This window comes from Triticum aestivum, chromosome 2B (assembly GCF_018294505.1).
Source record: "Triticum aestivum cultivar Chinese Spring chromosome 2B, IWGSC CS RefSeq v2.1, whole genome shotgun sequence".
Taxonomy (NCBI): domain Eukaryota; kingdom Viridiplantae; phylum Streptophyta; class Magnoliopsida; order Poales; family Poaceae; genus Triticum; species Triticum aestivum.
In genome coordinates this window covers 590,200,459-590,214,920 of record NC_057798.1, presented here as the reverse complement: position 1 = coordinate 590,214,920, position 14,462 = coordinate 590,200,459, and the positions used below count along the sequence as shown (strand labels likewise).

Sequence of the window (14,462 nt, the reverse complement as noted above, 5' to 3'; positions counted from 1 at the left end):
ACACCTTGATCTCCATCGTAGCACCGTTGTCGTCTTGCCAATCTTATGCTTTCACGACTATCACTACCGTTTAGTAATAAAGTAAAGCATTACATCGCGATTGCATTGCATATAATAAAGCGACAACCATATGGCTCCTGCCAGTTGCCGATAACTTGGTTACAAAACATGATCATCTCATACAATAAAATTCAGCATCATGCCTTGACCATATCACATCACAACATGCCCTGCAAAAACAAGTTAGACGTCCTCTACTTTGTTGTTGCATGTTTTACGTGGCTGCTACGGGCTTAAGTAAGAACCAATCTCACCTACGCATCAAAACCACAACGATAGTTTGTCAAATAGACTCCGTTTTAACCTTCGCAAGGACCGGGCGTAGCCATACTTGGTTCAACTAAAGTTGGAGAGACAGTCGCCCGCAAGCCATCTCTGTGCAAAGCACGTCGAGGGAACCGGTCTCGCGTAAGCGTACGCGTAAGGTTGGTCCGGGTCGTCTCGTCCAACAATACCGCCGAACCAAAGTATGACATGCTGGTAGGCAGTATGACTTGTATCGTCCACAACTCACTTGTGTTCTACTCGTGCATATAACATCAACATCAATAACCTGGCTCGGATGCCACTGTTGGGTTTCGTAGTAATTTCAAAAAATTTCCTACGCACACGCAAGATCATGTGATGCATAGCAAAAAGGGGAGAGTATTGTCTACGTACCCAACGCAGACCGACTGCGGAAGCGATGACACAACGTAGAGGAAGTAGTCGTACGTCTTCTCGATCCAACCGATCAAGCACCGAAACTACGGCACCTCCGAGTTCGAGCACACGTTCAGCTCGATGACGATCCCCGGACTCCGATCCAGCAAAGTGTCGGGGAAGAGTTTCGTCAGCACGACGGCGTGGTGACGATCTTGATGAACTACAGCAGCAGGGCTTCGCCTAAACTCCGCTACAGTATTATCGAGGAATATGGTGGCAGGGGGCACCGCACACGGCTAAGGAATAGATCACGTGGATCAACTTGTGTCAACTTGTGTGTTTAGAGGTGCCCCTGCCTCCGTATATAAAGGAGGAGAGGAGGGGAGGGTGGCCGTCCAAGGGGGGGAGGCGCAGGAGAGTCCTACTCCCTCTGGGAGTAGGATTCCCCCTCCAATCCTAGTCCAACTAGGATTCCTCGGAGGGGAAAAGAGGAGGAGGGGGCCGGCCACCTCTCCTAGTCCTAATAGGACTAGGGGAAGGGGGGGCGCGCAGCCCATCTAGGGCAGCCCCTTCTCTTTTCCACTAAGGCCCACTATGGCCCAAATAGCTCCCGGGGGGTTCCGGTAACCCTCCCGGTATTCCGGTAAAATCCCGATTTCACCCGGAACACTTCTGATATCCAAATATAGGCTTCCAATATATCAATCTTTACGTCTCGGCCATTTCGAGACTCCTCGTCATGTCCGTGATCACATCTGGGACTCCGAACAACCTTCGGTACATCAAAATGCATAAACTCATAATATAACTGTCATCGTAACCTTAAGCGTGCGGACCCTACGGGTTCGAGAACAATGTAGACATGACCGAGACACGTCTCCGGTCAATAAACAATAGCGGGACCTGGATGCCCATATTGGCTCCTACATATTCTACGAAGATCTTTATCGGTCAGACCGCATAACAACATACGTTGTTCCCTTTGTCATCGGTATGTTACTTGCCCGAGATTCGATCGTCGGTATCCAATACCTAGTTCAATCTCGTTACCGGCAAGTCTCTTTACTCGTTACGTAATACATCATCTCACAACTAACATATTAGTTGTAATGCTTGCAAGGCTTATGTGATGTGTATTACCGAGAGGGCCCAGAGATACCTCTCCGACAATCGGAGTGACAAATCCTAATCTCGAAATACGCCAACCCAACATCGACCATTGGAGACACCTGTAGTACTCCTTTATAATCACCCAGTTACGTTGTGACGTTTGGTAGTACCCAAAGTGTTCCTCCGGTAAACGGGAGTTGCATAATCTCATAGTCATAGGAACATGTATAAGTCATGAAGAAAGCAATAGCAACATACTAAACGATCGGGTGCTAAGCTAATGGAATGGGTCATGTCAATCAGATCATTCTACTAATGATGTGACCTCGTTTAATCAAATAACAACTCATTGTTCATGGTTAGGAAACATAACCATCTTTGATTAACGAGCTAGTCAAGTAGAGGCATACTAGTGACACTTTGTTTGTCTATGTATTCACACATGTATTATGTTTCCGGTAAATACAATTCTAGCATGAATAATAAACATTTATCATGATTATAAGGAAATAAATAATAACTTTATTATTGCCTCTAGGGCATATTTCCTTCACTTCATCCCGCAACTAACTCATTAGTCACAATGCTTGCAAGGCTTATAGTGATGAGCATTACCAAGAGGGCCCAGAGATACCTCTCTGAAACACGGATTGACAAATCCTAATCTTGATCTATGCCAACCCAACAAACACCTTCGGAGACACCTGTAGAGCATCTTTATAATCATCCATTTACGTTGTGACGTTTGATAGCACACAAGGTGTTCCTCCGGTATTCAGGAATTGCATAATCTCATAGTCTAAGGAACATGTATAAGTCATGAAGAAAGCAGTAGCAATGAAACTGCAACAATCATAATGCTAAGCTAACAAATGGGTCTTGTCCATCACATCATTCTCCTAATGATGTGATCCCATTTATCAAATGAAAACACATGTCTATGGTTAGGAAACATAACCATCTTTGATCAATGAGCTAGTCAAGTAGAGGCATACTAGGGACACTATGTTTTGTCTATGTATTCACACATGTACTAAGTTTTCGGTTAATACAATTCTAGCACAAATAATAAACATTTATCATGATATAAGGAAATAAGTAATAACTTTATTATTGCCTCTAGGGCATATTTCCTTCAATATAATAATACAATATTATTGCCTCTAGGGCATATTTCCAACACCTCTAAGTCAGCGCATGTAATTAACACGGGCTATGCACTGCTTAATCTCAACCTAAGTCCGTCCTCCTCATCGACGGTCGCATGAACAACCGTCCCATGTGGCTAGTCATTCGCCGGTAAAGTACTCATTGTTGCTGACACCAGGGATGATGTATGCGCGGACGGTAAACTGTTCATTGGTAAAGTACTCCGAATCGCCTCAACGCGGGGAGGGGGAGGGGACACTTCACCAGTCTTAGGGCCAGGGACGATGGTGCGCGGACGCGCAGTGGATGATTTACGCTAATTAGTGCCTGGAACGGTCGCTGTTGGAGCGTACAATTGCTTATAGTACACTCTGGCTTATTTTAGCAGGCTCATATATATAGGAGTACATGATCTTCTCAGAGTAGAAGACAAGTTAGAAATAATTCCTAGTCTATCCTATGTTTCCTAATAATCACGATACTCAACATCCCCTGCAGTCACAACGGTAGTGACACAGACGGTGAGACTGACAAAGAATCCGAAGGTAAGCCGCGGACATCTCCCACAGTCGAATGGTCGATACATCATGGAAGTCCTGGCTGGAGTGGAAACCGACGAGGTTGCTCAAGCAAGGTTATAGCCCTTTGTGCCGATGTCGAGGTAGCCGAGAGCGTAGGGTGATGTAGACATGGTCAAGGTAGTCATGCAAGGTACACCATGGTCTATGTGGAGTCGGGTGGCCGTGTTGAGTTAGTCACCGTGGATCGGAAAGAAGAGCGGCAGTGGTGGCAGCCTAAGGAGGCGGCATCGATGCTCTAAGTATGCGAGGAAGAACCCGACTGCGTGACGAAGATCGGAATGGATGGTGGCGTTCCCGTGCCTATGAAGGCGTCCCGGCGCATACCACACAGAAGTCGATGTGCGTGGACAGCGAAGTGGATTGTATGCCGCGGCGCTACAACCCGAACGGGCAATGCAGTGGTAGCGTGCGGGTCGGGGAGACGACGCGGGAGACCTCAGGGCGGCGGCAGGGACCGCGTGCCACGCTCGCTACATCCCGACGGGACAACGCATCGGCAACGCGAGGGTCGGTGCAGCCATGGGGACGCCCTGCAGCAAACGGCCTCGGGGCGGCAGTGGACTGCGGGCCGCGGCATGACGGCCCGAAGGAAAGACGTAGTGGCAGTGCGCGAGTCGATGCAACCGCGAGAACGGCCTCGGGACGGCGACATGGACAGAGTGCCAAGTCGCTATGGGCCGAAAGAGTGACACAATGGCAGCATAGGTCGGTGTAGCCGCGGGGAGAACCATGGGGCGGCGGCGCTCCGGTCCGACAAGGCGACGGAGTGGCAGCCCGTTGCTCGATCGATGGAGGGTGCGTTGTACTCGGGGACAGGGCGGGGACGACCGGCGAAGGCCGGCACAAAGCGGCGGGTGGTGCAAACCGATGGGCAGGCAGGCACGCGGATAAGGGTCGTGATGGGCCGTCACGTCACGCGAGGCCTCCGGCTCGGAGAAGAGGTCGCGTGGTCGCGTCGGTGTTGGAGTAGAGGTGCAGGGAGTCAACGGCGGCGACGGGCGATGCAAGCTGATCTTAGATTGAAAAACCAAAAAGAAACGTCGATCAATGCGACCAACGAGAGAGAGTGAAAAAGCTGGATCAAAGGATCGCAAAACAATACTCTGTAGGGCAGCCGGTCAACAGGACCGGCGGACGAATCCTAAGTATGTGCGGCGCGGCCCCCGGTGGCGATCATGGAGATCGATTGCCCCGAGGGCGGGGCGGTGCGGAAGCGGCGGCAGCGGCTAGGGTTTGGATCAGGGTTAGACCGTGACCACGTAAGAGGGAATGGAGAGGGAGATTGGTGGAATTGTGATGTATTGCTTGAACCTCGTCTGTATATATATATATATATATATATATATATATATATATATATATATATATATATATATATATAGGATAAATGTTTCCTACAAGCAGTGGTAGTTACCACCACTTGCGTTTTGTATGTTGTATGTAGTATCTATCGAAACCGAGAGTACGTACGTGTAGTATGTAGTATATAACAATGATTAGGTAGTATATATACTAATTTTTAGGTAGTATGTATCATGTTTTGAGTATGCTCTTTTTTACGTACAAATATGTACGTATTTCATAAATATAACAAAAACTATGGACTCATATATAATTTTTTCATGTAACTTGTTTTGAAATATCTTAGATATAGTATATGAACATATTTAAAATAATAAAATAGTATATATAGTACCACATGGTAGTATATGAGATACATGGGGTAATTACCATCGGGTGGTAGGATGGATTTTCCCTATATATATATATATATATAGGAGTACAGTATCTTCTTGAAGTACAAGATAAGTTAAAATAATTCATAATCTACCATGTGTTTTTAATAATCACGATACTCAACAGTCAGCACAGCTGTGGAAATAATCTTAAGCTCTACGTACTTCTTGAATCGGCCGATCACCCAATCTTTTAGAAATAGTAGCTACCAGCCTACAAAAACATATTATATTTTGGCACAGAGGTAATAGTTATGTACATCTAGGCCCTAGCTAGCTAGGGTATACATGGTCGAATAGCTCGCCATTCTTCGTACTCTAATAAACGACATAGCATTTGAAGATAAGCTCAATGACATTTGACCGAACACCTGCCGAGCATGGTGTCTGTCATGAAGGTCGTCGACGGGGGCAGAGTGTACCTGGGTACAAACGGGCACCAGAGTGGACAGCGCCGTTGTAAAGGCGAGCGGACGCGTCGGTGCTGGTTGCAAACGTCCAACAATGCTTATGTGACGAGCGGAGAGGTACAGCGGCGACGGTGGAGCTAGACGATGCGGATACAAAATAAGGGGAGAAGGAACGAAGCGGAAGAAAACATGACCGGGAGGGGGGGATTGGATGGGCTGGGGTTTTGAAGCGGCAATGCTACACGTACAAACAGTTTACAGGCTTTTACAGGGTGGTTTAGTTTTCATTGGCCAACAGGTGAGCGGGACGGTCCACCCCCCTGAAAATCAGGAGGGGGAGAGGTTTGTGATTGGTTGTTAGATGAAAACAGTTTACAGGCTTTTACAAATCTTTGTATGTCTAGCATTTTTGGTTTTGAAGTCCCCTAAGAAACCTGTCCTTCACGGGAGCGAGAAGCCTAACAAGCACCTGCCAGGGGACGACGACTCGATCAACTTTGCCCTCCCATCTGGTGTTGGGGCTTCCGCTCACGGGGCTCACGTAGGGATTTGACCTCCCCCTGCTCGCTGGCTCCTGCCAAGCCACAGTTGTCAACACAGCTGCAGAAGAATCTTGAGCTCTACGTACACACGTACTTCTCGAATCGACCGATGACCCAATCTTTTAGAAATACAGTAGCTAGCTACTCTACTCGATACACCTAGCTAGCCACAGTGGAGTACGTGCGTATATATTCACCAGACATCTGCGCAACCGCCATGTGAGCTTCTGTACGTGGTGGCAACATAGATTAGCCTTTTCGAAGCCATCCATCGGTTGATATCCGAGATCAGGCAATTAGCTTGAGCTCCACATAGTTCATGAAACTCTCTGCTTTATTTGTTCGGGGCATTTTATCGTGTTGTTGTCGTGCAAATGAAGAGTTCACCACATACGAAGTTCCAAGTGGCCTTCGTGTGACGTTCCTTTTGAGGCCAACACATGGCTCGCGTACGCTCTCGACCCAGCATGCAAGCGAGAGCAGTCAGTCGGCCGTCTGCACGTACGAAAAGGCGCAAGAGAGACAGGGAGAAACCAGACCTTGAACTAGAAGCTGCAACCTCCATGGAAGCAAAGCAAAGCTTTCCCCACGGCACGCTTGCTACTGTCACTCACGGCCGGGCACACGCTCTCGGCTTCACTGCCCACCGTCCAAATAACTAATAGCTAAAATAGCGCTAGCTGAATTGATGAACGCCGGTGTATAAATACTACTCTCTGTATCCGCCGAGCTAGCCACCAAGAGCAAAGGAGGAGGAGGGAGCGGCTGGCGGCGCCAGACCACCGATGGCGCTGCGCGACGTGCTGCTGTCGGTGGCGCAGACGCCGCACCGGCTGCGGCGGAGGGCGCTGGTGACGTGGACGCCGGCGCAGGAGCTCAACGAGGTGCGCGACCGGTCGGGCGCGCGCATGGCGCGGCGCCTCGAGTGGTACGACCTCGTGGGGCTCGGCGTGGGCGGGATGCTCGGGGCCGGCGTCTTCGTCACCACCGGCAGGGTGGCCCGCGATACGGCCGGCCCCGCCGTGTTCGTCTCCTACGTCGTCGCCGGCGTCTCCGCGCTGCTGTCCTCCTTCTGCTACGCCGAGTTCGCCGTGCGCGTCCCCGTCGCCGGCGGCGCCTTCAGCTACCTCAGGGTCACCTTCGGTACGTACGTTACGAGTTAGGACGTCCTGATCGACTCCTCTTGAAAACCACCATGTGATCCGCAACATAATTAACAACTAGCTGCTCAAACGGCCGGCCAAGAACATTCTAAATTTCTAATGCCATTGTCCAAAATACACCGTAAATCTGCAGTTCGATTTATCGTTTTGGTTATCCGGCTCCGGCGTGGTTGCAAATGTTTGTATACTACTATTACTAGGTGAGTTCGTGGGGTTCTTCGGGGGAGCCAACATCCTGATGGAGTACGTGCTGTCGAACGCGGCGGTGGCGAGGAGCTTCACGGACTACCTGGCGTCGACGTGCGGCGTCACGGAACCCAACGCGTGGAGGGTCGAGGTGGAGGCCATCGCCAAGGGCTACAACGCGCTCGACTTCCCCGCCGTCGCGCTCATCCTCCTCCTCACCGTATGCCTCTGCTACAGGTATATACCGACACATTTCATCGGCACCTACCTACGTATGCATACGCGTTTTACAAGTGTGTCGCCATTGGTTTTGCTGAAGGGCAGCACCAAGGAGAGCTCGACGCTCAACATGGTGCTCACGGCGTTCCACCTGCTCTTCTTCGCCTTCATCATCGTGGCCAGCTTCTGGAACGGCAGCGCGCGGAACATGGTGACGCCCGGCGGGCTGGCGCCCTACGGAGTCCGGGGCGTCCTCGATGGCGCGGCCGTCGTCTACTTCAGCTACATCGGCTACGACTCGGCGTCCACCATGGCCGAGGAGATCCGGGACCCCGCCCGCGCGCTGCCCGTCGGCATCGCCGGATCGGTGCTCATCGTCTCCGCGCTGTACTGCCTCATGTCCGTCGCGCTCTGCGTCATGCTGCCCTACACCGAGATCACCGAGAGCGCGCCCTTCTCATCGGCGTTCAGGGACAAGGCCGGGTGGAGGTGGGCGAGCAACGTCGTCGGGGCCGGCGCCAGCATCGGCATCGTGGCGTCGCTGCTGGTGGCCATGCTGGGGCAGGCGAGGTACCTGTGCGTCATCGCCAGAGCGAGGCTCGTGCCGGCGTGGCTCGCCAAGGTCCACCCTTCCACCGGCACCCCTATGAACGCCACCATCTTTCTAGGTACCTCATCACAATGTTGCCAATTCATTACTCCCACTAACTTGTGTATGTAAGACTTAGAGGCTCTGTCAATATCCAGGACTCTGCACGGCATCAATCGCGCTCTTCACTGAGCTGCAGATAGTGTTCGAGATGATATCGATCGGAACACTCCTGGCCTTCTACCTGGTGGCCAACGCGCTCATCTACCACCGGTACGCCAAGCTCGGCGCGACCCGGCCGCTCCACGTCCTCCTCTTCCTGCTGCTCCTGACACTAAGCTCAATCGGCTTCTCCCTCTCGAGGAGGATCGACGGGAAGTGGCGGTGGGGGATGGCATTGTTCGGCGCGATGTCAGTGGCGGTCGTCGCAATCTTCCACTGCACAGCACAGCAGGGCGCAACCAGGCCACCGTCGGAGTGGACGGTTCCTCTGATGCCATGGCCGGCTGCCGCGTCCGTCTTCCTGAATGTGTTCCTCATGACAACCCTGAAGGTGAGGTCCTTTCAGAGGTTCGGCATCTGGAGCCTTGTGATCACCATCTTCTACGTGTGCTACGGGGTGCACTCCACATACACTGCCGAGGAAAATGAGATCGTCAATGCAATGATTCATGACGCCAATGCAGACATATTATCTTAGCGATAGCATCGTAATAATAAGGAATAAGTATATTTTTCGTCCTCGAACTTTTCCGAGAATTTAGAATTCGTCCCCCAATTCTAAACCGGAGAGTTTTTGTCCCTCAACTATCAAAACCGGGTAGTTTTCGTCCCTCATGTCACTTCAGGCAGTTTTAGTCCGGGATGAACATAAAATCTGTGAACAGTAAAATCGAAAAAATAGCAAAAAAAACCCTGAAATTTTACAGCATCTAAGATAGTTTGGTGCGCAAGACACGTGCAAAATTTTGTGGTATTTTGACATTCGAGCAGCTCGTGGCAAACAAAAAACAATAAATATGTACGTTAGTGAACAGTAAATTCAAAAATAGCAAAAAAATTCAAAGCAGTATGAATTTTTTTGGCATCAAAGAGCCTTGGATGCACAACATGCGTGCAAATTTTCGTGGTGTTTGGGCATTGTACGAACTCGTGACAAAAAAAAACATTTGGCTCAGATTTATTTTTCTGAAAAAGTGCGCTATTTTGTTTTTTTTTGGCCAGAGCTCCTCATATGTCATTTGATCACGAAATTTTGCACGCATCTTGCGTACCTGAGCATCTTTGATGCCAAAAAGTTTCATTTTTTTTGTTTTTTTTATTTACTGTCCACCGACGTACATATTTATAGTTTTTTGTTTGCCACAAGCTGCTCGAATGTCGAAACACCACGCAATTTTGCACGGGTCTTGCGCACCAGAGTTTATTTGATGCTGCAAAATTTCAGTTTTTTTTGCTATTTTTTCGATTTTACTGTTCATCCCAGACTAAAACCGCCCGAAGAGGCACGAGGGACAAAAACTATCCGGTTTTTGATAGTTGAGGGACGAAAACTCTCCGGTTTAGAGTTGAGGGACGTTTTCTAAACACTCGTAAGAGTTCGAGGACCAAAAATATACTTATCCCTAATAATAATACAACATGGACATACGCTTACCTGTCTCCTTGGAAATGTTCGTTGCCCTAGAAAAGATGCGGGCAAAAGAGATGCCGCTTTAGCTTTAGGTTAATCCCTTCTTTTCCTGCTTTTGTGCTTGCTCACTGGCCAAAACTGTTGGCCTGTAACTTTGCTTTTTCTCTAGGCATATATGCAGGATAGTGCAGGGCATGTGGTTGTTTGATCAAAGATCTGCCATTCCTCTGTTTAAACATAAGATATGGTTAAACTTCAGCGTAGGACATGAAGAAAATAAAGTATGCTTCAGAAAATTGAGAAAATGGAAACCAATTAAAATATGCAAATAGCAGACACACTCTCAAATACATCGAATTTTCAATACATTTGAAACAGATAATGTCAACCATGCTACTCGTTTTTTATTAAAACTGAGTCTTCTTCTGAGGCATAACAGTGCCTCAAATCATCACATACTCTCCAAACAAACAGAGGAAATCCACCAAGAAAATCACACTACAATCTAGAACCAACTAAACAGGAAGTTGGACCTGGCTCACCTGGCTGGGAAAATAGATGCACAAGTTCAAATCCTCATTTCTTCAAGGGTGCCTATTTCTTCTCTATTAGAAAGAACATGTAGTTTCTTCTACATGGTCCTTCAATTTTTCTATATGATTAGCTAATTTGCTATAATGCTCCATCCAAACATTTATGTTTTCCTTTAATGATTCATATACAAAATTTTCACTGATAAACTGTAAGAGGAGAACAGATTTACTACAGGTACGTGCTGGCTCGAGTGGTTTTCCTAAGGATTGTGTGACATTTTATCCAAAGTAACAATGGAAACAGTTAAGATTCTACCTCAAGTTTTACTCCAGTAGAATAACACTTCGCTTAGATCAAATGTTACCTTGCCAGTTGCCACCTGTTCAAGAAATGATGTCACCAATTCGGACACATTTTCCACATCAATCAAGGGGGAAATGTTCACTGCAAAAGAGTTAAATAGCTAATATTTACATTATAAAGAAAAGAGACGCCCAAGTGATTTCAAAAGGTCATTTTCTGTTTCCTTGAAAAACATTAGCATATTCGGGGAATATTCGACAAAAGGCGGTCCTCGCAACTCGCAAGATTCGAAAGAAATAGCTTTAGAAAAGATATTCATCAATATAACAATGCTTATTATACACAATCTTACCAAGAATTCAAGGACCACACATGATGGAGCACGGAAGTAAAGCCAGGCATCATGGAGCAATTTCCTGCTTACAAAATCAGCACACCACATCAAGTCAATCTGCAAACCTGAATATGCTAATTAAGTGGTTGCTCAGTGTTGAACAACCCATGGCAGATAGATCATGGATGGATGCAAGCATGCTCAGGACCACTCACTTTAATGGTGGTCCTAAATTCTACTTAAGTGGCACTTGCCTTCATCTGCGGCAAATTAATCGACACCCAAAGGAAGTACTAGATTGCATCTATGCAACCCTTTCTTGTATAAACATATAACTTTCAAGTAGCTATGTAGAGTACTCATTGGATAGGAAGATTTTAAGAAGCAAAAAGCTCAATGTAGCAGATCATGGAATACCACCATTTGCAGCAGCAACTAAACTTTCAGCTCACTTGTGAGTACAAAACTAAAAAATAATTCAAGTTAAATAATCCATCCAAACATGCCTACAAAATTTTCAGTCATGTGTCGCATAAAGTTTGACCAACAAGACGCACAAATCAGATGTAATCACAGCATTATTATTGTCATGAATGATATATATTTATAAAATACCTGTGACTGATGAAACGTGCAAACAGGCATAGCATTGTGGTAAGTTTGTTAGTTAAAAAAGAACAGTTATGCACCATATCCAACATCGAAACAGCACAAGTTTTTCAAATAAAAATTTAAATAAAGTTACAGACAGCGCTAGAACATCATACAAGGCAAATATATGCATGCAATGATAGCAATCGTGCATGATATATGCCATTACCAGCTACAATTATTCGCTGCCAAACCTCGCATCCACTTGTAACTCAGCTAGCATTCCTCTTTCTGTTTGTATCACTCATTTTATGGTATATGACAAATTCACATGGATGAATTGAGGAACATACAAGTGAAAGGCACTAATATATAGGGACAATGGTAAGAACAAAAACCCATTGTTTGTTAGTGATGAACGAATTGTACACAAACACAAAAACGAGGAAGATAATCAGGAAGGAAAAGAAATGAAAAGACAAAACATAACAGCAAGATGATGGTTGTTCTTATGAACGATCCAAAGAATCTTCCTTTATTCTAAAGGCGGTCAACAAAGGATGGCCCCAAGGTTGCAGTGCACCACGGGGAATCTCAATGAAGCATCTGTGTATAAGCAAGTGTAAAGAACTCCAAGGGGAGCAGGAGAACATATTCACCTTTTACGCCATGTCGTAAGACGACCATCAGTTTCAGGGTAGAACAGAACCTGGTGTAGAAGAGCGTCGTTGACTGCTGAATCTATCTACTTACAATGTGCGATATTTCACAAGGGAGAGTAGGGTTACAAATTAGTGCCTCGAATCAATTTGGAATGGAACTCTGCATATGTTTACTGGGTGAGTAATTCTAAGAGATAAGAAAACTAGAACACACACCAACCCCGTCTCAGCTATTATCCTTTTCCCGAGCATCTTCGTTTGTCAGTGCCTTCTTTAGAGTTGCGTGCAAGGAAATAGTTTGTTTAAGTAACATTTTGAGTGGTTCTAATTACATGCTTGACTTCTATTATTAAATGAATGTAGAATCCATTTCTTTTTGTAGGGTAATAGCAACTACTAAGTGTACTGCTTTGAGAATTTGATACTAGGTAGGTGGACGGAATAATACAGTCTGTCCAAATAGACAGTTTCTTTACTTTTTATTGGCAAAAGGGGCGCCGGTAAGACTCTGAAAGACAAACGCAACACAGAGACAAGAACTGGCTAGGGTAGCAGGTTCAGAAGAAAGAAAAGAAAGACACAAAAGAAGAACTAATAAGGACTTCCTTTCAGGCTTATTTGCTTGATCTGTAAAAAAACAGTAGTACTAACATATTGGAGATTTCAGAATTTATGGGTTGGGCACTATATATCACCTAACTACCTAAGTGTAGATACAGGGTGCTGCCATGTAATAATTTCCTTGGTTCCATACTGCCATAAAAGATAAACCCAAGAAAAATTAATATAAATTTTGAACATCACTACTCCCTTATATCCGTATCTGCTTACAAAGACAACCCAGATAGAAATAAGGCTCCAGGATACTCAATTTTTCAATGGCCCAAGCCCAACTAATAATGTTGCACATTGAAATCCACACAGCAACAAACCATGCACAACCCTGATTAGAGTTACTAAAAGTGAGGCCATAACAATTAAGTGCAGGTTAACTAAATAAGTCGGGCTGTGATCTAAAGCCCAACGATGGGAAACTAGGGGTCAGGATAAACCTCCTCCATGGACAAGCACCAAGAACCTCATGGGGTCTCCAAATTAAATCAATCAGGGACCATTGTTTTTAAAGCGGCCCATTTCGGCCACTTCGGTGGCAACACACCCAGGCAGCGTCAAGCGGTGGCTGCTCGCCTTAGGACGCCTTACCACCATAAGATTATAACTAGGACAAACATAGCTGCCAGAATTTCATGTCTTATATATAATATATCTTCCTCACAACATAAATCCGAACAAATTGAAACGTGATATGTAAGTACCAGATCAAGAAAACTCAAGATCTATTTCTTTCCCATAAGAAGTGCTTCCACTCGGCCAGACAACTATACAAAAGACAGTAAAAACAGCAGGATTTGCTCTCTACGCATCTACATCTATGTGAAGTATACGAAGGACACAGCTCTAACACCTCAACTCGCCAGGGAGTGTGTAACCAGGAGAAAGCACGAAAGATCTTGAAAGGAAGGAACACCTTTGCCGCGCCACCGCTTCATTCCAACGCGTCCACGATGCGGCCAACGAGACCTTCCAGGAGCCGGCGCTGCGCGTCGAGGTGCCGCAGCGCCATCTCCATGCGCATCCGCTGCGACTCCCTGGCCGCCTCCATCCTCCTCAGCTCGGCGCGCACGAATCCCTCTCCGATCGCCCTCACCGCCTGCACCACGTCGCTCTCCCCGGCATATCCTTCTTCATCGGGATCGGGCCGCTTCCTCTTCTTGGGCGGGGAGGGAGAGGGGGGAAGCGGGGAGGCCGGCGGCGGCGGGGACGGGGAGTGGGAGCGTGATGGGGACGACGAAGGGTCGTCGAGCAGATCTATGCCGTCCAGGATGGGGCAGGGGCGGCGGCGCTTGGAGCGGAGGCGTCGGCGGAGCTTCTCGACCTTGTGGCGGCACTGCCTGGCGGTCTTGGACGGGGTGGCGGCCGCGGCGACGGCGGCCCAGTCTGCGGAGCTGAGGTGG

At 47.3% G+C, this 14,462-nt stretch overlaps 2 protein-coding genes and 1 long non-coding RNA gene across 4 annotated transcripts; 1 reads left to right on the top strand and 2 right to left on the bottom strand.

Moving 5' to 3' along the window:
• Positions 1 to 6,726: 6,726 nt before the first annotated feature.
• On the top strand, positions 6,727 to 9,137 carry LOC123046194 (cationic amino acid transporter 6, chloroplastic). Its single transcript, XM_044469502.1, has 4 exons — positions 6,727 to 7,376; positions 7,597 to 7,819; positions 7,907 to 8,469; positions 8,549 to 9,137. The coding sequence occupies exons 1-4, from the start codon at positions 7,019 to 7,021 to the stop codon at positions 9,088 to 9,090; spliced, it is 1,686 nt and encodes a 561-aa protein (XP_044325437.1). The 5' UTR covers positions 6,727 to 7,018; the 3' UTR covers positions 9,091 to 9,137.
• On the bottom strand, positions 8,511 to 11,228 carry LOC123046196 (uncharacterized). 2 transcript variants are annotated; one of them, XR_006422020.1, is made up of 4 exons: positions 11,213 to 11,228; positions 10,922 to 10,936; positions 10,048 to 10,250; positions 8,511 to 9,025 (listed from the first exon to the last, which is right to left on the bottom strand). It is a non-coding gene; the product is annotated as an uncharacterized lncRNA (long non-coding RNA). The 2 variants fall into 2 exon arrangements; XR_006422019.1 differs by lacking the exons at positions 10,922 to 10,936; positions 11,213 to 11,228 and having other exon boundaries at positions 10,048 to 10,866.
• A 2,532-nt stretch (positions 11,229 to 13,760) lies between these two features.
• On the bottom strand, positions 13,761 to 14,462 carry LOC123046195 (atherin; the record flags this gene model as incomplete). Its single annotated transcript, XM_044469503.1, is given in 1 exon segment — positions 13,761 to 14,462. A coding segment is annotated over 1 exon segment (469 nt), but the record flags the coding sequence as incomplete, so codon positions are not given.